General features: G+C 34.8%; 1 protein-coding gene and 1 pseudogene across 1 annotated transcript in view; one reads left to right on the forward strand and one right to left on the reverse strand.

Moving 5' to 3' along the window:
* Nucleotides 1-26,281, forward strand: part of Me1 (malic enzyme 1) — a 149,766-nt gene that overhangs the window by 57,578 nt on the left and 65,907 nt on the right. Inside the window, exon 6 of the mRNA XM_026410476.2 lies at nucleotides 14,260-14,363. Coding sequence (XP_026266261.1) covers nucleotides 14,260-14,363 — 104 coding nt within the window. The remainder of the gene's footprint in view (nucleotides 1-14,259; nucleotides 14,364-26,281) is intronic.
* Nucleotides 11,852-13,172, reverse strand: LOC113198011 (aurora kinase A pseudogene; annotated as a pseudogene).

A 26,281-nucleotide genomic window follows, 5' to 3' on the forward strand; every position in this document is an offset into this window, starting at 1 on the left:
AGGTAGAGGATTTTTGTTTGTTTGTTTTATATATACATGACAATATATACATGGAGTACAAAGCATTCCAATTATGATCCCATTCTTGTCATTGCACATAATGTGGAGTTAACAGTGGTTCTGTATTCATGTATGAGGAAAGGAGAGTTATACCTGACTTTCATTGTACTGTCTTTGCTATTCCCATTCCCCCTCCCTTCCCTTCATTCCCTTTTGTCTAATCTAATTAATTTCTATTCTTCCCCTCCCTACCCTCCTTTGTTATGCGTTAACATCCACATATCAGAGAGTACATTCAGCCTTTAGTTTTTTGGGAGTGGATTATGTCACTTAGCATCATATTTTCTAGTTCTATCCATTCGCTAGCAAATGCTATAATTTCATTTTACTTTATGGCTGAGTAATATTCCATTGTGTGTGTATGTGTGTGTGTGTGTGTATATGTATGTGTGTATATATATATATATCACATTTTAAAATTCTAATTTGTTATATATATCACATTTTTAAAAATTCTAATTTATTATATATGACAGCAGAATGCATTACAATTCATATTACACATATAGAGCAAAATTTTTCATATCTATGGTTGTATACAAAGTATAGTCCATCTCACTCCACCATCTTTTCTACCCTTCTGCCCCTCCCTTCCCCTCCCACCCCTTTGCCCTATCTAGAGTTCATCTAATCCTCTCATGTTCTCCCTCCCAACTCCACTATGAATCAGCCTCCTTTATCAGAGGAAAATATTCAGCATTTGTTTTTTGGGGATTGGTTAACTACACTTAGCATTAGATTCTCCAACTCTATCCATTTACCTGCAAATTCCATGATTTTATTCTCTTTTAATGCTGAATAATATTCCATTGTGTACATATACCACATTCTCTTTATCCATTCATCTACTGAAGGGCATATAGGTTGGTTCCACAGTTTAGCTATTGTGAATTGTGCTGCTATAAACATTGATGTGGCTGTGTCTCTGTAGTATGCTGGTTTTAAGTCCTTTGGGTATAGTAGGAGGAGTGGGATAGCTGGGTCACAAGGTGGTTCCATTTCCAGTTTTCCAAGGAATCTCCATACTGCTTTCCATATTGGCTGCACCAATTTGCAGTTTCACCAGCAATGTATGAGTGAACCTTTTACCCCACATCTTTGCCAACATTTATTGTTACTTGTATTTTTAATAATTGCTATTCTGACTCGAGTGAGGTGGAATTTCAGTGTGGTTTTAATTTGCATTTCTCTAATTGCTAGAGATGTTGAATATTTTTTCATATATTTGTTGACCATTCATATTTTTTCTTCTGTGAAGTGCCTGTACAGTTCTTTTGACCATTATTAACTTGTGGATTTTTATTTTTTGGTGTTAACTTTTTTGAGTTATTTGTGTTCCTGGAGATTAATGCTCTATCTTAGGTGGAGGTGGCAAAGATTTTCTCCAATTTTATTGGTTCTCTGTTCATGCTCTTGATTGTTTTCTTTGCTGTGAAGAAGCTTTTTACCATCCTGTTTATTGATTCTTGATTTTACTTCTTGCACTTTAGGAGTCTTATTGAGGAAGTTGGTTCCTGAGCTGACATGTAGAATTGGACTTACTTTTTCTTCTAGTAGAAACAGGGTCTCTGGTCTAATGTTTAGGTCCTTGTTCCACTTAGTGTTGAGTTTTGTGTAGGGTGAAATGAGTTCACTTTCAATCTTCTAGTATGGATTTCCAGTTTTCCCTGTACCATTTGTTGAAGAAGCTATCTTTTCTCCAGTGAATGCTTATGGCACCTTTGTTTAGTATGATATAACCGTATTTATGTGGGTTTGTCTCTGTGCCTTCTATTCTGTTCTTTGGTATTCATGTCTGTTTTTTGTGCCAATACCATGCCATTTGTGTTACTATATCTCTGTAATATAATTTAAGGCCTGGGATTGTGATGCCTACTGCATCACTTTTCTTGTTAAGGTTTATGGTCTTTAAGTCACATGTGATAGAAGATAGAAAAAAAACTTGAATGAACCGAGTTGCCAACTTGTAGCTTTCTCATTCATCCTGAAATTTTATTTTCATTTATCCTTTTAGTTAGAATGTTCCTGCACTGATTTTTAATCTCATTACTTTGTGAATCTTTACTTAGTGTTACACTTCATAATAAAAATATAAAAGGGTGGATAACACCACTTAGTTTCTTATTCAGAATAACCTAACAATACTAGATGTTTGAATTAAAACTAGATGCTTTTAAAATGCAAATTATAAGCAGTTTCCTCTCTAATCATAAATTTTGTGCCTAGTAACAATGAGAATAGAAAAGAATTAGTTCTCATTCTCTATAAAGTCATATTTGCCTAACTACCTTTAAATCTGCAACTTTTCATAGGAAATTTAAAGAAAAAAGACACAGAAATTGAGCCATAAAAGTGTTCTCTTCTTCAAATCAGGCAGGGTGATGTACACCTATAGTCTCAGCTACTTGGAGGCTGAGGCTGGTGGATCACTTAAACCCAAGGAGATGGATGTCAGCCTGCAGAGCAAGATCCTGTTCCTAAAACAAAAACAAAAACACTTAATTCTTTTGAGTTAATTTACTAACCAGTAAATTCAGTAGATGTTCATATTTTCATCTTGTTTTTTGTCTCTTATTTCACAGTCTACATTTTCTTTAATTTACTTATGAAACCATTGCTAAAATCTAAACAATTGTAAAATCTACTTCTGTTATATGATGTAAATTTTCTTCAGTTGTCTCTCAAGAGAGCATATTTAATTCTTCCTTGTCCTCCTCTTTTTTTTTTTGCTGTTGCATAATCTTTTGATATAAATTGTGTGTATTATTTGTCTATTTTCCCGGAATAATTGAGCATCATCTAGGCTTGTTATTTGACCAAAAGTAGATTAGGTGTTCCTTGTGTCCTCTCCATGATTGCCTGGACATTATTAGGTCTTAGAGGATTCCTTCATATTTACATGATCTAATAGTTAGACTGTTTTATAGTACCATACATGGAGTAGCTTAAACAACAGAATTTTATTTTCTCACAGTTCTGGAGACTAATAGTCTGAGACCAAGGTGTTGGCAGGCTTGGTTTCACGTAAGTTTTTTGCCTTGACTTGTAGAAGGCCATCTTCCTCAGGTGTCTTTACATGGCCGCCTTCTGTGTATGCCTATTTCCTAATTTCTTCCTCTTATAAGGACATCACTCATATTGGATTAAGTCCAACTATAATAATCACATTTAAGTTAATTGCCTCGTTAAAGGCCTATCTCTAAGTCTGCAGTATATTCTGAGCTAATAGGCATTAGAGTTTTGATATATGAATTTTGAGAACACAGTTCAGCCTATAACACTCTCTCTTTAAGAAATCATGGCAGTATGAGTAGAAGAACATTTGTGTCTGCATAGTTATTTTTTTGTTTATTAACCCATTACCTTAGGTCACAGCTTTTTTGTTTCTGTTTTTATTTTGTCTGGCTTGTAGACTATGTGTACAGTGTGTCTAGATATAGAATCCTTATTAGGACTTGAACTTTCCCATTTGGAGGATTCCTCCTTTATTCCAGAAGGAACTCTTCATTTTTGACATGGACCAGCTGTTTGAGAGGAACTGAGTGAAATAAAAGAAATGTTAGATATTTTATGTCATATTTTCTACTATATATGTTCTACTCCCTTCAGAATGTGGCTTGTATTTGTTTTCTATTACTACTATAACAGTTACTACAAACTTAATGACTTAAAACAATATAAATGTATTTCATTTTCATTCTATAGGTCACAAGTCCAATACATGTCTGCAAAGGCTAAAAGGTATCATTAGAACTACATTGCGTTTCTTTGCCTTTTTCTGGCTTCTTGACTGCCTTTCTTCCTTGGTTCATGGCCCTTTTAATCCATTTTCAAAGCCAGCAGTATAACAGCATCTCTCTGCTTCCATCTTAGAACTCACCCCTATCATGTCTGTATGTGTCTTTTGGCACAATAAGGTAATGTCTTTACAGGTTCTTGGGATTCAAATGTGCAGATCTTTTGGGGAGGGGTGGAATATCATCATCTCCTTCTCAACTCTCCCCTTCACTTCTAGCATTTATCCTTTTACATTATGGAGATTGCCTGCCACTTCAAGTGAGTAGTCCTGCATTATAATGAGTTATAGTAAAGCCAGGGCAGAGAAGACTATGCTTCAGATCACAGGCTTTGGATCTGAAATGTCTCATATTTGTTTTTACCAGCCCTTACCTCACCTTCTCTAAATTAGAAGGTGATAATGGGTTTTATCAAGAATTTATTTTCCACGACACTGCACCAATGCCTTGAGAAAAGAATGGGGTCTTTAGCTTAACTTTTTCAACACTATTACTAGCCAGGAACTCCTTGAAGTTTGGGATATATTTTAGAAATATCCATTATATAGACCAAAACAGAAAAATTATTTACATGAGACAGAACCTATTACAAAGTAGAGTGGTTTGATTTCAACTGAATAAAAGTTTTAAATGAGTGGCTCTCAATATATATATAATTTTCCATGGACCTTCCAGTTCAGAATTGCCAAGGGTGTATGTTAAGAGTGAAGAATCCTACATTCCACTGCAGATATACTGAATCACAATTGAGTTTCAGATATTTTAATTTTTAGCACTTCTTAACAGTCATGCTGGCTCATATGTGTTCCGACATTTTAGAAATGTTGCTTTAGATACTTGACTGTGATGGTTGCTTTGCTTAATATTATTGATGACATGAACTGGCAAAAGAGCGAAAAATATTTATTATTTCTCTATGGAATCTTTTTTTTAACTTGAAAATGGCAACAAAGAAAATTATTTTCTGTATATTATAAATAAAAATTTTAAATGAATGCTTATATGGGAAATATTCATGTTATAGCATGTAAAGCTGTATTATAACATATAGAGACCCTTTCAAGTGAACAAAAAAATGTCAAATGCCCAATATTAATTGTTTAAGGACATGTGGATGCAGATAGTTTACAAATAAGGAAGAAATATGGTCAATAAATTTTAAAAACAGCTTAATAAGAAGTTCTGGTGTGCCATTGCACAGTAGGGTTATAACATATAACATTAATGTGCTGTGCATTTCAAATAGCTAAAACAAAGGATTTGACTATTTTTACCATAAATAAATAATAAAAAATTGAGGAAATACATATGCTTAACTTGATGTATATACATATATTGAAAGATCACATGGTATCCCATTAATATGTGCCATTTTAATGTTTTGATGTATGAGTTAAAAATAAATTAAAAAGTGACTAGGCGTGGTGGTGCACACATGTAATCCCAGTAGTTTGGGAGGCTGAGGCAATGCAGGTTCAAAGCCAGACTCAGCAAAAGCAACTCAGGCCTAAGCAACTTGGTGAGACACTGTCTCTAAATAAAAATACAAAAAAGGGTTGAGATATGTCTCAGTGGTTGAGTGACTCGGGATTTCAATCCCTGGTACCAAAATAACGAAAACAAAAACAAACAAACAAGTAGATTAGACAAAGGTGAATGAAGGGAAGGCAGGGGGATAGGAACAGGAAAGGCAGTAGAATGAATTGGACCTAACTTTCCTATGTTCACGTATTAGTATACCACCAGTGAAACTCCACATCATGTACAACCACAAGAATGGGATCCTAATTAGTAAAAGTTATCCTCCATGTATGTTTCATATATCAAAATATACTCTACTGTCATATATATCTAAAAGACCAAATAAAAATCAATTAACATAATAAAAATGTTCAATAAAGAAAATCAATACTATTAGATAAATTTTTGTGTCTGCTTTCTGCATATATAAATATAAAAACATATGTATGTGAATTTATTATATTTTATTATGTTTATATGTATATTTCACACACATATATATATGATAATATTTTACTGGAGAGTACAACTAAATAGACATGTTTACTATATACCACTCAAGGGGGTTAATTTGTTCATTCTTTTTAGGAGGATAGCATTCCAATATGAATGTTTTCTATTAGCATGAGAACTTTTTCCCCATGTATTCCTTTGTGAAAACAGGTCATCAAATAGTCTAGGGTATTTTCCCAAATATGGACAAATACTATGATACATGCATAGACATAAAGAAGAGGACCCAGAAGAATATACATGAAATTATTAATGGTGGGTAGGTGTGAATCAGTTGAGGTTATTAGTAATCTTTGGTTTTAATTTTATTTTTTAGTATTCTCAAATATTTCTGATAGGCATATGTTGCTTTTATATGTTAAAAAATAAAATAACATAAAATATTGAGAATTTTTTTTTTAATTCTCAGAAACTTTAGAAGGTAGAAATTTGAGAGCCAAGAACAAGGTGAGAGTTGATGATAATTGCTATTATTGATTACTATTAACTTAAAATAAATGAATACTTCAGGCATATAAATGCAAGGGTCTGGAAGTAGGATGGTATTAACAAATCAGATGATTAGTATACTTACTAATACATATCCTCCTTATCTCCTTTTTTGAGCTCTTATATTTTCACATGCTTTGTTCTTTATTCTTTTTTTCCCTCAATAATTTTCTTTCTCTCATGCTTGTCTTTTAAGTCTTTTAAGCAACATACATTTAGTGTGACACATAGTGCTAAAGGAGATCTAACCTTTTTAAAAGTGCTTGCTTAGCTTGAACAAAGATTGAATGAAAGATTAGTCAATTTCTGTCATGATTTCCTCAGTAAAGTATGGAGACTGAGTATTTAAGGGGATGTGCCCCACCTTTTTTTAAACATATTTTTAGTTGTCAATGGACCTTTATTTTATTTATATGTGGTACTCAGAATCGAACCCAGGGCCTCACACATGCTAGGCAAATGTTCTACCACTGAGCCACAACCCCAGCCCAGAGACTTGCCCTTTTTACTCTTCATCTTCTGGTTTGTTCTTCTTTAAGTAGAATATATTCATGTATTTTATAAATTAAAAACAAATAAAGAAATAATCATACTTTGGGGGAAAAGTGCTTATTTCATACTAAATTTTTAATTTATTCTCCATCAAAGATTTGTTGAGCATTGACTCCTGGCTACAGGAAATTCTTTTTTTTTTTTTTTTTTATTTATTTTTTTTTAGTTCTCGGCGGACACAACATCTTTTGTTGGTATGTGGTGCTGAGGATCGAACCCGGGCCGCACGCATGGCAGGCGAGCGCGCTACCGCTTGAGCCACATCCCCAGCACCTACAAGAAATTCTTAATATCATTTTTTTTTCATGCCAGGCTAATTGGTCAATGAAGCCGTTATAAAAACTGAATGATCTTGTTAAAGTGTTTTTGGTATATATTAACATTTTGTCAGCCAAGTCTCTAAGACTGCACTTACTTTTCAAGACTTATCATAAGTTCTTAGTTATAGTTATAAGTAATTAAACAGTAATTTTTGACAGGGACATTTTTATGATTGAAATGATATTATAATTTTCTGATTTAATTCAAAAGCTCTATCTTGTTCATAAATCTTTGTAATTGATTTTACATTGTAACCAGACTTCTTTATAGTATTCACTTTAATTATTAGCATGGGAAAGAATGGGAGAAAATAGAAGGGGAACATGTGACATTTTTTCTCAACTTTATTTTTTTTCTAATTCACATTTTATAAGTCTAAATACATTCCAGACATGGACAAAGTATTTTTTTATTTTGTCAGCCATCAATAGTAGCTAGCACATTGGCACTTCAACCTCAGCTGCTCAGAAGCCTGCCAGTACATTGTTTAAAGTTTTTATGCCTTAAAGAACAGCTGGGTTTTACAACAACACTTGGTTTCAGATTTTGTATTTCATATGAAATACATTTATGTGATTTAACATGTTAACTTCCAGCTAGCCAGAAAGCCTTCACTTATCATTATGCAGTATGTTTCAAGTAAGATGTGTTGGCCAAACCATGACAATCTCAGAATGAAAGAGTGTTGTTAATAATTATACCAGGACAATAGGTGTGAGCTTAGCATTTCTAATGGCTTTAAATAAACTCCGATTCAGATAATTCATATAGTTTCACTTTCTTAATAGTATCACCACACCTGCAAAAACATAATTTTCCAGTAACAAACCACCTTTAAGTAACTTAAAAATTACTATTTTATTAATGTATATGACCCTGTGGGTTAGTAGTTTTAAATGAGATATATAGGCAAGTTGGGACATCCAAGACAGCTGTGCCTTTCTCCATACAGATTTTTATTCTTTATAAATAATTTATATTCCACATACAAAATACACTCACCACCATAGTAGGATTCTGAAAGTTTCATCACAATGATAACAATAGGTCCAAAGTTTATCTAGATCTAAATCAGATCTAGATGTAAAAACTTCTTGGGTTTTGCTTCTTAGTATGACTCTTGCCTTGTGTTCCCACACACCCAACATACAGTGGTGAGTCAGGGACAGAATACAGCAATTAATGTACCCAATCAAAACTAGAGGAAGAGGAATCATATAGCTCTAAGTGGACCATAGCTATTCTGAATTTTCACAGATACTTGTTATCAGGCTACCTATATGGGAGGTGGGGAATATTCTTTCAGCTGAGTCCAGTTCTGTTTCCCCAGAATGTATCTATAGTTCATTGTTCTTAGGCTCTTGGTTATGCCCTTTAGGTTCTGGACTATCCTCTGAGTTATCCTTTCTTTTCCATAAGAAATGGTCTATTTAGCAACTGAATTAACCTTCTCAGTCTGCTTTCTGCCTGTGGAAAGTTGAGGACCCAGAGAAGTATTTTCATTTTAAAGTGTCTTTGTTCTGATTGATCCAAAGAAGTGCAGCACCCTCAAAACTTTTAAGACTTTCTATATATCCCATTATAGTCTACTCCATTAGATGAAGGCTCCATATACAGTTGTTTTTTTTTTTTTTTTTTTTTTTTTTTGAAAAAGACCAAGGTAGAGCTGGGAATGGAGCTAAGTGGTAGAGCCCTCATCTAGCATGTGGGAGGTCCTGGGTATGATCCCCAGCACAACAACAAAACAGACGAAGGTGGTTTGTTAGGCTCCATTTTAAATCATTCAGAGGTTTTCAAAAAGTAGGGTTTTGTGGTTTTCAGCATCCAGGTCTTACATGTATTTTGTTAAACATGTTCCTATGAATTGCATGTTTTGTAATGCTATTATAAATGGAATTGTCACAGGTGAAGTGGGAGATGAAGCTCTGAAACCAGTGAGGGTCCTTGTTCCCTAGGTGTTGAATATTAAACACCTAAGAAACACTGAGGCAAGAACAGAAGTTTTATTTTAAGGATGGGGGTAGGAAGAGAAGGGGGGAGAGAGGAGGGAGGGAGAAAGGAGGGGAGGGAGGGAAAGACACTTCCCAAGAGGAGGAGGTCCAGAGCTGGTGCCAGAGGGAGTGGAGGTCTTTTCCCTTTTATAGATTTCAGGTTTTCTTTCTTCTCATGCCCCCTCCTCCTCTTATCTTGCTCAGTGACCAAAAGGGCAGGAAGAGAGCTGTCCAGAGGGTGATTACCTGTGTTGGAAAATGTGATCCTTCCCTTCCCCAAGAGGTTGTTAGCAACCAGGTAATGGGGAGTGCTGTCTACCAGTTTCCTTTTCTTTGATAATTAGCTACCTGTCCTTTGTCCTGGTCTCAGCTCCAAGCCTCTGTTCTTGTGTCCTGACAAAAGAAAATTCAGAGTTGGATATAGAAGAGAATTTTGTCATAAATGAAAGTAAGTCTTAAGCAAAGAACACTCTTGAGAGAGAAAGAGAGTGGGTTGTCTCCAACAGAGAACAACAAAGAAAACTTACTGATGCTACTTTCATATTTATTACTGTTTGATGTTTGCCAGAACTGGGGTCCACCTTCTACAGTCTTCACCAGTCCATTATTTAAATCCTCCTTCATGTTGGGCAGGGGAGCTTCTGACTCTACCTGGTCCTTTCTAAATAGTCATAGCAACCATCTCTTGTGTGTGTTGGGGAGACTTCATCTACAAGTCAATCCTATGTTAATGCAGTGCCAGAGTCAATGGCTGGACACTTAGTGCCCCTGGGCAGTGATCTCAATAGTCCCTATGTTAGAAATATTGGGGCACTGCAAGAAATCAGTTATGTGTGTTACTGAAAGCTCAGTCCTTGTCCCCAGTGCCAATCAAATAACAAGGACAGTTTTGAGGAAAAGGAAAAAGTTTTATTACTTTGCTAGCAAAGGAGAAGCACAGGGGACTCCTGTCCCAGAAGCTGTGATTCTGCTCATCAAGGGGAATAGGGCTTTTTTTTTTTTTTTTTTTTTTTTTTTTTAAAGAGGTGAATCTAAGGCTACATTCCATTAATTTTTTTATAAAGAGATGTAATTCACTTTGTAATTTGGAAGATGGTCATTTCTTAGATCTGCTGATGCCATCCCCAAATCTGAATTACTTCATTTCTGTGATGAGTGTACGTTTAAAGATAGATAACTCTGGGATGGGGAAAAAAGGTAATCCTGTTTCCCCTGAGATTAGGGAGGGGAAGAGATTAGAGAGAAGGAGGGAGAGGAAAATAAGTTGCAGTTCCAGAGCAGCAAGGGCTATATTCAATCATAATATGGACCACTCTTAAATGTGCTTAGAAGTTACTCAGCAGGGCAAACTTTACTTCTGCTGAAGGGTGTGCTGCTGAACAAAGTCTGGCAAGCAAGCACACTTGGGGCAGAAAGTCTGCCTGTTTCTATCCTTAGGCAGCAATGCCCCTTTCTCTGATAGGAGGAGAAAGAGGTTACTATCTATGAGATTGGCTAATTTTAAAATTGGGGAGGTCAAAGTGAAAGTTTTTTTTTAAAAAAATAGCTATGTCTGAATACAGGTTGGGAATCTCAGAATGGCCACAATTGGATCTTACATCCCAATTTTATACTTAAAGCTAAATTCTATATTCTGAAAATTTAACACTGGACTTTATGTTTCTCAAACCTGTCAGAAGTTAACCCCTTCATCTCCCATTCCTTTTGTATATTTCTTTATTTTTTAGAACTTTATTTTTGTATTTAAAGTTCACACACACCATAATTGTAATATAATTTTAAAAAGAGCACTTAACATTTAGAAACATCTCTGATACTTGGTCTCTTCTGTGTCCCAAGCAAGTCCTGAGATAAAGATAGAGCACATGTACTTACATCCTACAGTGTTGGAGGAGGACCAGAAACCCAATCAGACTTAACAGGGTTGACAGTCAAAATATCCCTAAGGGGATGCCATGGAAGGGAAATACAAGCCTATACAAAAATCTTAATTCTAATATTTTTTAAAAGTCACATATTCATTTCTTAGGCTTAGCCATCTACTAAGTTACACACACTCAGGTACTTGAAGGTTACTATGTAGCTCCTAGTTGTCTGAGTCAGGGCAATGTGCTACTTTCCCCACAACCAGATGCCATCTGTCCCCTGCAAAAGATCACTGGCACAGCTGCTGCAATGGTTGCAGCCAAGTGAGCTTCCAGCTGTGAAACCAGAACAACTCTCACTGCTACTTTCACTTAGAAAGCAAGTTATTGCGTTGGAGCTTTCCTGCGTGGGGCTGAGATACTGTATGGTCAGTAAGACAAGTGACTTTTCCTGTAGTGCTTTCTACAGTAAGATGAATTTCAGCACTTGGTCCTGAATACTGTACAGCAGCCCTAGTTCAGGACTTATATCCCTGCACAATTAAGATTATTTGATAGTTGACTCTTTGCCTTTTTGGCAATTCACTGGTGAATTTGCTGTGATGCAGGGGTGTTTTCCATACTCTGTTTAAAGCAGAGTTGACCTCTGGCTTGGATTATGCTTCTCAAGTCTGGAAGGAGATCCCAGGCTCCCTCTTCTGACAAAGTCAGGGGATGTGATTTCAACTTGTTCTATTCTTTCCTAGGTCTCTTGGTGTGTGTTTGCCTCAAAAGGAGGTTTCCCAACTAAAAATTCATAGCAAAGAACTCCAAGGCTCCAGAGATCCACCTTCTCATCATATATCTGGCTTTAATCATCTCAGGGGGCAGGTAGTCCAGGGTGTCAAGAAAGTAGTTCTCCTGGAGATTGGAGCGTGTACTGATCACTCAGAATTGGTGATTTTAAGCTCTCCAGCTGATCCAAGTAGCTTGTTCTCTGGCATAATGTCTCTATGAATAGCTATCTTTGAATAGTAGCAAGACAGAACATTTGCCAGTTCAGCAACCTAAGTAGCAATTCTCTGCTTCTCAAACTTGGAAAGTTTAAGAATTTCTCTTTAGACTGTTTCAAGTGGTATATATTCTAGAATTAGGTAGACTCTGGTAACATCATGAAATAACCTTACAGCTTGAGAATATTAGAATGCCTATGGTGGGACTGGATTTCTACTTTTATCCTGATATAATGCTCTACTCATGCATTCTCCAGCTGAACTTTAAACAATTTAGGAGCCAGGATAAACTTGCTTTGTTTTCCTCTTCTCAAATAAACATTACCAAAATCTCCTTTACCCAGTGGGGGAGCAGTGTCAAATCTTCCAAAGCCCACTGCCTTTTCTTTTGAGTCTTAATTTTTATGTTTTGTTGCCAGTTCCTTTTCAGGATTATTTCCAGGTGCTTATGGCTGAGGCTGCTCATTTTTCTGGATATCGTTCACAAGATGACAGGCTAAAGTACACTAGTTGTCTGCAATTGCTTCTGTTGCTAGTTTCTGACAGGAGACAAACTTTTTGTTCTTAAAAAAAAAAATATGCTGGGAAGAATTTAAAGAACATAGATTCACTGAGTCTGGCTACTTCTTACAGAAGCAGTCTGAGAAGGAATGTACTAAGTCCCAGAACATGTTTTGGACTATCACCCAATGGAACTGTAGCCTATGTTGGAAAGGAAAATAAGTTTATGGTATTCATGAGTGAAGGATGGATGTTTTGAGAATTCCATGGTTCGTTTCCTTAATGGGCACCAAAATGCAGTTTTCTTTAGATTTGACCATGTTGCCCTACCTACTAGCCACCTTCCACTTTTGATACCAGATCACAGAGTCCTTCCAATAACTCTCCTTAACATATTTCTTAATTGTCTTTCTTGACTATTTTTAAATTGGCTTCCTTTGTTTCTACTTGTTTATTCTCAGGGTTAGTATCTCTATTGTTTCTCTACAAATCACTTGATAATATTCATTAGTTTCAAAGTCAATTTAAAGAAATCCTGTGACCCGGCTATGTTATTGCTTTACATTCCATTGCTCATTATTACTACCTAATAGAATTATGTTATTTTACTTCATTTTCAACTGCCTGTTGCAAGTATGTAGAGATACAATTGATTTGTGTATATTGATCTTATATACTGTGATTGTGTTAAATTCCTGTATTTTCATGCTGTTTTTTCTGTAGATTACTTAATATTTTCTATGTACATAATGATGTATATAAAAATAAAAGTAGTTTTGGTTCTTCTCTTTCCAATCTGTATTCCTTCATTTTTCTTGTCTCATTGTAATGGCTAGAGTCGCCAGTATAATGTTGAAGAGAAGTTGTAAGGCTAGATATTTCTTGTTTTGTTCCCTATCTGAAGGGAGTGGCATTCAATCTTTCACTGTTAAATATGCTGTTAGCTGTGGATTTTTCACAGATGTCCTTCTTGTTCCTAGTTTTCTAATAGATTTTGCTATAAATGGGTGCATTTTACTGCATATAAATTATACTTCAATTTAAAAACTAATTTATTAAGATAATATTAAATATTTTATATACTAAAATGAACAGAGCAAGTTGTCTCAAGTATTAATATAAGTTGTTTAAGAAACAACTTAAATTGTGTAAAGTCTAAAAACTTTAAGAAAAACATGGTCAAGGCTGAAATTTTATTTTAAGTTAGTCATCTATCATGATAAAGGTGTAAATAAAATATTATTTGAAGATTTTACTTTTTGAATAGAAAATAAACCTAAGAAAGGAATTGCTATCATTCCATTTAGTAAGCTAATATAATATTTCAAAACTCAGTATTATTTCTCAGTGATAAACTTGAAAAAGCCTCTAAAACTTGAGTTGAGATCTTCTGATTAGCACCACTGAGAGATTGCAATTTCTTTTCTTTTCCTTAGAATAATCCATAATATATTTGACATGCAGTAATTATTATTTGGCATATAAATACTGTAGATATATTTTACATAAAAAATATATCTACAGTATTTATATGTAGTTTTAACCATGGGTCATTATAACAAAATTATATTCTAGCCCTTTATATAGGTGAAAAAGCAGTCTCAGAAAGAATAAATATAATTGTTTCCAATTTTATGATAACTTTTTTGTACAACAGGAGTTACTTAAAGATCCACTGTACATTGGATTACGACAGAGAAGAGTGAGAGGTCCTGAATATGATGACTTTTTGGATGAATTCATGGAGGCAGTTTCTTCCAAGTATGTGTGATCTTTATTTTATCTGTTTTAATTGAATTTCAAAATCTAAAGATAAGCTAACATACCAAAATTTAAAATTCCAAGTTTTATTAAGTACATTGTAATATTTACTAGTGAGTTGAATGAAAAAAAATCATATCTGTCTATATCTTTACAACTCTTGTATATCTATCTACCTCTAACTATTATTGGCCATAAGATAATGTCATGTGTCTATCCTTAAAAAGGTATTTATGTTGCTATCCCTGAAGATAGGTTTTTCCTTCAAGAATCTTTAGAATTTGTGCCTGTGGAAATGCATGAATATGGGAAAGGAGGCAGTGTCCAATGACAATAAATGTAAGAAGGAAGTCTTCCTTTTTATATTTATTGGAAGTCTGTACTTCTTTCTGGTTTCTGATAAAAAATTTGATCTTCAATCATGTTTATGACTGGTCTGAGACTTAAATGGCAGGAAAAACAGAAGAGGTGGGACTAAGCAAGAGTTGGTATAATCAATGGGTACAAAATAGAGTCAGAACCAGAGTATCCAATTATAATTCATCAATCTCTGATTAAGTCTACATATTTGATTAAACTATAGTACTATATCTTCATCTAATATAGTTAGTATTTGATTGTAGGCCAAGTGCTACTGTAAATATTTCCATTTTTTTCCTTAAAATAAGACATTTTCACTGTAATTTTTATAATAGATTCAGAGAGTTTTGTCAGGCCAATTGTCAACCATCTTCTTTGTTACTGTATAGTCACAAAAAAACAAGTGCTTTTAGTTGGGCATGGTGGTGCATGCCTGTTGTCCTAGTGGCTTTGGAGGCTGAGGCAGAGGGATTGCAAGTTCAAAGCCAGCCTCAGCAACTTAGTGAGGCCCTAAGCAACTTAGCAAGACCCTTTCTCAAAAATAAAACATAAAAAGGACTGAGAATGTGCTCAGTGGGTTAAGAATCCCTGGTTTCAATTCCTGGTAGTGCGTGCGCACATGCGCGCGAGCGTTCTCTCTCTCTCTCTGTCTCTCTCTCTCTCTCTCTCTCTCTCTCTCTCTCTCTCTCTCTCTCTCGTGCGCACACTTGCACACACACACACACACACAGAAATCAAGTGCTTTTAAAAAATACATATTTTGCTTTGGCTTTTCATACAAATAGCCTCATCACTAGAGTCATTTGTAACTGGAGGTGTACTTAAGGTTTCTTGTTATAATGTTTATTGTTGAGCAGTTGTATCCAATAGCAGAGAAGTGTTTTTGTCAGTTGCACAATATTTAGAATATTTTGACTCATACCCAAGATTTTAGTGTACAATATGTTGTCATTAGTAAGAGCTATGTTTTAAAAGCACATGTTTGATTTTTTTATTGTTATTATTTTACTTATTTGGTTAAGCTATAGATGTTGTATAGTTTAAAGTTCAAGATTGCATGATATAGCGAATTCCCAGTAGTTTTTCATATTGAAAGTGTCTTAGCCTGTAAACTCTTCTATAATGTTTTAATTATAACTTTCTAATAGAAAATTAATGAGGAGATTGTATAGATGTTTTAGTCAGTTTTTTTTTGTTGTTGTTGCTGCGCTTAAAAGATGTGAAAATAACAATTAGAGGAGGAAAAGTTTCTTTTGAGACTCACACTTATAGAGGCCTTACTCCATTGAAGGCCAACTCCATTCTTTGGGGATTGAGGTAAGGCAGAAGAACATCAAGGCATAAGAGTGTGGTTGAGGAATGTGGCTTGGACATGGCACCAGGAAGCAGAGAAAGATGGCTCCTCACCTTGGATTAAATATGAACTCCAAAGGCACGCCCTTATTGACCCACCTCCTCTAGTTATTCCCTACCTTCTGACAGTTACCACCCAGTTAATCCCTATCAGGGGATTAATGCACTGATTAAGTTAAGGCTCTCATAACCCAATTATTTTACCTCTAAACTTTCTTGCATTGTCTCACACAAGAGCTTTTGGGCTACACTCACATCTAAACTGTAACAATAGATAATGCTCTGCAGCTATATAGAATAAAAGGAAATGTAGATCCCAATGTATTTTGTTTCATTTTCTATTTGCAGAAATAAAGTCTGTCTAAAATAAGACAATATACTTACAAAGAAGCTATTATACACGTTATGATCACTTAACTGAGGATAAAATAGAGAAGATATTATTATTTGGAACTAATGAAATGCTTTCTAGAGAAAATGAGATATAAACTGATATTGAATGATCTTTGCCAATCCAGAATAAGAAAAAAATATTTTTTCAAAACATTGAATTATTAGTTAGAACTAACAGTAATTTTAAACATAAAAGCACCTATAAGTCAAGAGTTGTGCTTCTGAGGTCTTGTCAGAGAAAAATGCTAAAGACTTTAAAAAATACCTATTGGCTTGACAGTACTTTGGAAAAGTTTTCAAGGAGTGAAACCTAGTATTACTCAAATTGGGAAGTAGTTATGAACATTAAGCACAAGTTTATTTAAAAAGGAAATGACTTAATTTCAAGTGGAACATAATGATTGTGGGCAAAAATCAGACTCTGGGATGAGGTTTATTAAGGAGTGCCTTTGGAAGGGAGGCAACAAAAATGGGAGTGGAGGGCTGGGGTTGTGGCTCAGTGGTAGAGCACTTGCCTAGCATGTGTGAGGCCCTGGATTCGAGTCTTAGCACCACAAATAAATAAATAAAACAAAGGTCCATTTACAATTAAAATAAATATATATTTAAAAAATAGAAGTGGATAAAGGAAGAAGTTGTACTGCAATATGAACCCATAAATAGCCTTATATAACTTCATTGGAACCATATTTCATGGTATTTAGATTGTTAAGGGGAACTAATTTCTGCCAGTCCCTATCCCCTCCCACTGTCCACTCCTCATACTATGTGATTTTTTTTTTTAATTTCCCAATCATGGAAAGATTGGAGTGGAGCAGCTTCCAATTCTTTGTCCTGGTTTTCTCAACAATAATAGCTCTTACCTTATAGGCCAAGGACTTGATGAGGATATTGAGGTATACTAACCAAGTATGAAATCAGAAGATGATTTCATATAGAGTTTGAGGAATCACCACCAGGTCATTTCATGGTCCCATTAGACCCGCGATGAGTTGTACCTTGGCTGGGACCCATTTATTATTGGCCTCCAGATGCCTCTACTTTAACAAGGGGAAGAGAGGAGGACAGCATGTTGAAGTCTCAGGTCTCTGGGTATCACTGACAAATTTTTGTCCAATAGGTCCTAAATATTTGAGTGTTTTCCCCCTATAATTGCCAGAGTAGAGGGTTGTAGGTCCCTTTGGAGTGAACTGGGGAATATTTTTACCATAGTGTTGCAAGGTCCTTCCTTCTGAAAACTAGGCCTCTTATTTAGTCTGTGTGTAAGTTAAATGTATAAAATTTATCACAGGTTTGGAAACACAAAAAAATTGTGACTTCATTAGGGCTACTACTCTCGATTTTGTGGCCATTCATCTTGGATTTCTTTTAATAATATGATGAATAGTAGCCTTGTTAGCTCTCTAGTTTCCCATTAGTAATGCAAATTCTGTTAATTCTCAGTAACTCTTTGTGGATCAGTTTCACACACAACTGTCCTTGCCATTTTTAAGATAATTGTACCTGCCTGGCTGTTAAACATCTTTGGTTGGTCCTGTCATCTTCATTGCTATCTGGAAGCCTTCTTACACATGAGTCTTTTCTTCCTCAGTCATCACCTTTAGAAGAGAGATACTTCTAAACTTTTTAGTAAAGCTAAAATGTTTAGCATTAACTTTTTAATGCTAAAAAGCATATTTAGCATATTTCTTTTGATTTTGGTAAATGGTGTATTTTCTGCTCCTTCTTGTGGAACATAATTATCTGATGAGTTTTCTGGCCCTGCATAATTAGTATGTATATTCCAAAATGCCCATTTCTCTGAGTTTTGTAATCTCCTCTTCTGTTGTCTATCCAGACATTTCTGGCATTTATATCCACATTTACTATGAGCCATTAGTTTGATCATGTTTCTAGGAACCATCTTAATTAGTGAGTTTGTACCATCTCCTGAGTTTCTTGCCAGTTGTTAAATCCTGCCTCTTAGGAGAGTCCCTTAAAACCAATAAACCCCCCTTATCTAATTTTAGGTTCCAGCCTCTTTGATCAAATACCCCTGGAATTTAATCCCACATGTATTATCCTGGCTAATGTGAACTATGTGGATCTTGCACTTCCTTTGAAATATAGTCATTTTCTTTCTTTATTAGCCTTAGCATATTCCAAGTGATCCAACCCCATCGTAACTATCTGCTTTTTCAGAATGGTGTTGGTACCATCATAGAGTGTTACCTGGGATGCATATTCTCAAATGAAGCTTAGTGTTCAAGAAGTTTATAAGCAGTGCCTTTGAGATTAACCTGTGTGGAAGGAAGAGAAAGGTGGCAGGAATGGGTAGAGGGAGAGGTTGAGCTGTGTTGTAGGTACAGTGACAACTTCCATTAACCTCGGAGCTACTTTGGCTCTTTAGAGTTGCCACTGGTTGAGCTGCAATGGCCAAACCTTTGTATTTCTGCATCTGTTAGTCATTGGATATAGGTCATCCTGGGAAAAAACATAGCTTATGATCTGTGTGAAGTGGCTTTCTGTACCTGAGGCAAACTGGGACAGCAGTGGGGGATATGAGGGGCATTTTATGGTATTCAGCACAATGACTGAATTCAGAATCTTTTGATTAAGTAGCCTAGACATTAATTAGCTTCTCCAATAGAAGACCACAGATTTGCTTTCATAATATTTGCTTGTTCAAATAGTTTTATCACTTGGACCTAGTCATTTCACATATGATAATAGAGGTAAAGAAAAAATTTAATGCTCAAATTGTTCACTGAGCATCTTTGTAATAGAATTTTTTTTTCCATTCTTCCAGAACAGCATACTATATTTGCTTTCCTCTGATTTTATTGATTGCTTCTTCACATTTTCCTAGCTTATTTTATCTCATCTGCTTGACCTGTGAATATTAGAGTGTTTCTGGGTTTGAGAATTTTGGAACTTTAAAATCATTTAGCCCCTTGGTGATCTCATCTAGTTATAAATCTTTATATTTGTGGTTCTCAAATCTTGATCTCTAGCTTGTACCTCCTCTCTGCACTCCAGAATCATAGAATCTTCCTCCTCCTTGACATTTCTAGTTGTATCTTTAATAGACAAAGCATATGTAACATGTCCAGAATTGGGTTCTGCTCTCCCACCTGCAACTCTCTCCAGCTTCAGTCTTTTCCATCTCAGTAAACCACAACCCCATTCTTCCTATTCCTAAGACTAAAAATTTTGGAGTTACCACTCTATACCTATATATACTTTATATACTGTAAAGCTTCTTAGCTTTGATTTCTAAATATATCCAATATCTAACCATTTCTCATTGTCTATATTATTACTTTCCTTATCTGAACCTCTCTTCCCTGGAATATTTCAGTAATCTTCTGATTTCACTGCATTCTCCCTTGTTGCCCCTTAGGCTGTTCTTAACATGGAGGATAAAATTATTCTAAGGTAATTTCTCTGCTCTAAGACTTGTGATTTCATTGAGAATGAAAATAAGTTCTTCTATACCCAAAGGACCTAAAAACAGCATACTACAGGGACACAGTCACATCAATGTTTATAGCAGCACAATTAACAATAGCTAGACTGTGGGGCCAACCTAGATGCCCTTCAATGGATGAATGGATAAAAAAAAGTGGCATTTATACATAAAGGAATATTACTCAGCACTAAAAAATAACAAGATCATAGCATTTGCAGGGAAATGGATAGCATTAGAGCAGATTATGCTAAGTGAAGTTATCCAATCCCAAAAAAACCAAATGCTGAATGTCTTCTCTGATGTAAGGGGTGGGTGACTCAAAATGGGGTAGGGAGGAAGAGCATGAGAAGAAGATTACCTCTAGATGGGGAAGAGAGGTGGGAGGGAAAAGGAGGGAGAGGGGAATTACATGGAAGATGGAAGTAGACCCTCATCGTTATACAAAATACATGTATGATGATGTGAGAAAAAAAAGAATTGTGTCACCTTAGATTGGGTAGAGAGAAGTGATGGGAGGGGAGGGGAGAGGAAGGGAGGAAAGGAAGGATAGTGGAATAAAATATACATTATTATTGCTGTGTGTATATTCCTGACTGCATGACCAATGTGATTCTGGCAACCTGTATACTCAGAAAAATGAGAAATTATATCCCATCTGATTCAAATGTATGATATGTCAAGGTCATTGTACTGTCATGTGTAACTAATTAAAACGAATTAAAAAAATTTTAAAAAAAGAAAAAGAAAATAAGTCCTTATGATAGCATAAAAGGCCTTGAGCCATCTGGCTTCCTGATATGTTTCTCACTTCATCTCCTATTAGTTTACCCTTTGTCTTCTTTAGTCTGGTCTACCTGCTATTTTTCTAATTTCTTCCCTGCATTTATTAATATCTGACATATATTATTTTTCTGTATATATTCATACACTAATAAGTTCCAGAACAGAGAGCTTTCTCTTTCTTTCACTTCCGTGTCTTCAGTTTCTAAAACATTATCTACTATGTGTTATGTCCTTTATAAATATTTATTAGATGAGTGAAAGAATTTGATTTATTTTGCTTATAAACTTGAAATTAAAGGTATGAATGGAAAAATTGAGCTATATTAAAGAATTCCTGGGGGGCTGGGGATGTGGCTCAAGTGGTAGCGTGCTCGCCTAGCATGCGTGAGGCACTGGGTTCAATTCTCAGCACTACATAAGTGTAAAATGAAGATATTGTGTCTACCTAAAAAAAAAAACTAAAAAAAATAAATATTTTTTTTTTAAAAAAGAATTCCTGGGCTGGAGTTGTGGCTCAGTGGTAGAGTGCCTACCTAGCATAAATGAGGCACTGGGTTTTATTCTCAGCACCACGTATAAATAAATAAAATAAAGGTTCATTGACAACTAAAAAATATATATTTTTAAAAATTATTTCTTTTCATGTAATTTCAGAAAATATTAAAGCTTTTATAAACTGCTAAGGATATATTAAATACTACTAAAGATAAATTAAAACTGCCACATGCATGATCTCCTTAAATAAATATAAGGAATACTCAGAATATCTGTCTTTTTCCAGAATCAGTTGTTCCTGAAAATTAATAAGAAAACTAGTGATAGCTTCAGATTTACTGCCTAACAGTTTTCTGTATCAGAATTTCATCAAAGTTTGTTAAATAAGTGAGGAAAAAACAAAAAACAAACCTCTACCTCAATTAAGTTTTAAAGAACTAGTACTATATATAGTCTTTCACTGAAAAAATTATAATTATTTAGTCAGGAACATATTTAAAATTTTTTCTTTGTTTACTTTAAACGAATAAAATTAAAAGTTACTGGGAAGTACTTGGAATGAATACAAAGATGATTACTGTAATATTTAGGTGATCTTCAATCTTGACTGTCATTACACATTTTATTTAATCTGTCACATGAAATTTAAGAGAAATAGTCTTTGTCTGAAGCCATGCTGATATCTGCCATCTGCTGCAAGGTGTGATGATGGTGATCTCATGAAACAATGCTTTCTTCACAGAGTCAATATTGAACTAAAACCTTTGCTGTGTGCCTGAAATAGAACAAGACTATTCAGAGAAGCTAGTAAGTTGGTTATGGTTCTTGAAGGTCACATATCAGATTTCAGAGGAGTAAGATATAGCCCCTGTGTTATCATGGCCAAATTTATTAAATTTATTTAAAAATTATTAATGTGATCTTTTCTAAAGAAGTAATTAAGTTTATAAGTTTTTGTGCTTTTCAACCTTTTATAGGATTGTGCTTACAGTTTCTTCCCAGCTCTGCCTTAAATCTTAGGCATCCCTACAGGAAAGGAGTTTTTCTACTGCTCTGGAGATCCTCTTTTCTGCCCTGACTACTGCTGTAAATTTCACAGCTAACTTTCTATGCTACCCTCTTCCATTTGTGCCAGTCATGGCCTGTTAAGCCTTATCATTTTTTGGATGAATGGAACATATTTATAACATGTTATTTTTATCTATAAATCTGTGAGGCCCTTTGGATTCCATCACTTTGATTATTTTACTTTGATTTTCATGAGAAATTTAATGAAAACACATGACTCTATGGAATGGCACCTTCTATTATTCTCTGTAGTCCAAAGGTGATGTAAAACCATTGGGGGGAAAAAACCAAAACCCAAAACCATTTTCAGACAGAAAGACTTGAAGACCAATGGTACAGAATAGAGGACACAAAATCACAATTATCTTATTTTAGACAAAGGTGCCAAAAACATACATTAGAGAAAAGATAGCCTCTTCAACAAATGGTGCTGGGGAAACTGGAAATCCAAATGCAACAAAATTAAATTAAACCCCTATCTCTCACCATGCACAAAACTCAACCCAAAGGGGATCAAGGACCTAGTAATAAAACCAGAGACGCTGCATCTAATAGAAGAGAATGTAGGCCCTAATCTCCATCATGTGGGATTAGGCCCCAACTTCCTTAATAAGACTCCTATAGCGCAAGTATTAAAATCAAGAATCAATGAATGGAATGGATACAAACTAAAAAGTTTCTTCTCAGCAAAAGAAACAATCTGTGAGGTGAAGGGAGAGCCTATTTATTGGGAGCAAATTTTTACCCCTCACAAACAGATAAAGCACTAATCTCTAGGGTGTTAAAAGAACTAAAAAAGCTAGACACCAAAAATGCAAATAACCCAATCAATAAATGGGCCAAGGACCTGAACAGACACCTCTCAGAAGATGTTATACAGTCAGTCAACAAATTAATGAAAAAATGCTCATGATCTCTAAGCAATTAGTGAAATGCAAATCAAAACCACTCTAAGATTTCATCTCACTCCTGTCAGAATGGCAGCTATTATGAAGACAAACAATATTTGTTGGTGAGGATGTGGGGGAAAAGGCACACTTGTACACTGCTGGTAGGACTGCATATTGGTGCAGCCAATATGGAAAGCAGTATGGAGATTCCTTGGAACACTGGGAATAGAACCACCTTTTGACCCAGGTATCCCTCTCCTTGGTCTATACCCAAGTACTTAAAAACAGCATACTATAGGGACACAGCCACATCAATCTTTATAGCAGCACAATTCAACAATAGCTAAACTGTGGAACCAATCTAGATGCCCTTCAGTAGATGAATGGATACAAAAATTGTGGCATATATACACAATGGAATATTACTCAGCAATAAAAGACAATAAAATCATGGCATTTTCAGGTAAATAGATGGAGTTGGATAAGATAATGATAAGTGAAGTTAGCCAATTCCCAAAAACTAAATGCTGAATATTCTCTCTGATTCATAGTGGGGTAGGGAGGGGAAGAGTAGGAGGAATAGACATAGACTCTAGATAGGGCAAAGGGGTGGGAGGGGAAGGGAGGCGGCATGATGTTAAAAATGATGGTGGAATGAGATGGATATTGTTATCTAAAGTACAGGTATGAAGACATGAATTGGTGTGAATATACTTTGTATACAACCAGACATATAAACAATTTTGCTTTATATGTGTAATATGAATTGTAATGCATTCAGCTGTCATATGTAAATAAAAAAACCAGAAAGAATATTTGTCATTATGAGAAATGTTAGTTATGCTACTAAGGAACATGATTCAAATCAGGTTTATGACTCAAAATTTTTTCCATTTTCCTGTCCAAAAAATGATCAGATTCACAATTGAAGTACAGCCTTATTTTATAAAATGGCAAATATTTCTTTCTACTTTTTTGAAGTGAATGAAGAAAAGTAGGTCATGAAAGGATTAGAAATGCATACATATTAATTATACTTACATACACATAGATATGTGTCCAACTTTGGTGAAGCAGAACATCGCACGTCAAATTTCTTTCTGAATTTGGTTTATAACTCTTAGATACTTTTTGTACCTTATCCCATTTTATTCTAATCAATTATATTAGTTCCAGCATTTTTTTGATCTAGGTGTATGAATTTTGTAGTTGTTTATCCTATTTGCATGAATCTCGTGAATTTATTTTTTTCATCGTGCCCAGCTTACTACTAGACTGTGTGCTGTTGGAAAAGAACTTTATTATCAAAGGCTTGGTTTTTTCCTGACCATTCCACATTATATGGTATCATGTAGTAGGTATAAAATAACTCCTGTTGAAACCATTACTTAAACATTAAATCTAGCTTTCATGAAACTGTAGTGACATATATCTGAAGGAAATGTGGTTCACTCACATAAATCAGAGAAACAAAATTCTAAATAAAATGGCATTACTTAAGGTCAACTAAAGATATGTTTTAATTATAAAAATGCATGTAGGTTTTAGGTTATAATTTTTAAAAGAAGAGAAATATTTTAATAAACACCTATATATCCATTATTTTTTTTTAAAGAGAGAGTGAGAGAGGAGAGAGAGAGGGAGAATTTTTAATATTTATTTTTTAGTTCTCGGCAGACACAACATCTTTGTTGGTATGTGGTGCTGAGGATCGAACCTGGGCCGCACGCATGCCAGGCAAGTGCGCTACCGCTTGAGCCACATCCCCAGCCCACCTATATATCCATTATTAACTATATTTTATCTCTTGGAATTTGTAAAATTAAGATCTACATAAGATTTGTAAACTTGGGGAAATTATTTACCTTCCCTAATATTTAGTTCCCTAAATAATAGGAGAAGTAATAATTAGGTGGTTGTGATGATTGAAATAAAAATAAACAAACTTAATTTTACTAAGCATTATAAACAGTAACTATAATTTTTTATTTTTCATGAAGGATTGCTAGAGACAATAATTTAGTTAACTATATACTGGAAAGTTTGGTTTAATAACATTTAACATTGGAACATGTTAATAGTTGGACCATTTAATAGTTGAAATTATCTAAAAATAATATTTATGAAAGTACCACAATACTTGTACATAAAAAATCACTCAGAGGTGGTTATACCTGATTGTTTTTGTTGTTAATATTTTGGGACCTCTCTGTCACTGTAAATACATGGACAGATATGATTTAATAATTTAAAGACTTTTGTCTTAATGGGAAGATGGATTAGAATTCAGCATCTCTAAAGTGTTCCAATATTAGGTTTTTTTTTTAAACCAATAATTGAACCCAGGTACACTTAACCACTGAGCCACATCTCAGCCCTTGTTATTTTTTATTTGGAGACAGTCTCACTAAGTTGCTTAGGGCCTTACTAAGTTGCTAAGGCTGGCCTTGAACTTGTGATCCTCCTGCCTCAGCCTCCCAAGCCTCTGGGATTACAGTTCTGTGCCACCACACCTGCCCTCAATATTAGGTTTTGATGAAAGTGCTAAAAAATTACTTATTGTTTCAACATTTGAAGCTGGTTTGTATCGTCAAATTCAGTGATGCAGTGATGCTTGTGATCATTATGAGTTGGTGGAAAATGTTTAATCACTACATAGAATTATATTTGGCCAGAGGAATAAACTTCTTATTCAGTATTTTAAATAGTTTTGCATGAATTTTAACATTCCCTTGCTGCTCAAAGTTTATTTCACAGGAGCTCAAAGATAGCTGCCAAGGTAATTAATTCAAAAGAAAATTTCACAATTTTGATTTGCCTTGCATCATATTGTATATTGTATTATATTCCCTATGCTACATATTAATTGTATAATTGGCTTCAAAGTAAGTTCATAATAAAAATTACATGTATGTTTTACCATAAGTGGTAAAGCTATTGAATTTTTGCAAAGATTTAAAGTAAGAGGCAGGCTTACATAAGCTGTTTATGCCAATTATTAGTTAGACTGATTCTTGATTCTCTCTCCTTTTGTTGAAACATCTGCTTAAGTATCATCTGATTATATCTCAAAGCAAAATGGAAATTGTTCTTCTTTAGAGCCTTCTATGATTCTCATTGTCCTG

The sequence above is a fragment of the Urocitellus parryii genome, chromosome 8 (genome assembly GCF_045843805.1).
Source record: "Urocitellus parryii isolate mUroPar1 chromosome 8, mUroPar1.hap1, whole genome shotgun sequence".
NCBI classification, from domain to species: domain Eukaryota; kingdom Metazoa; phylum Chordata; class Mammalia; order Rodentia; family Sciuridae; genus Urocitellus; species Urocitellus parryii.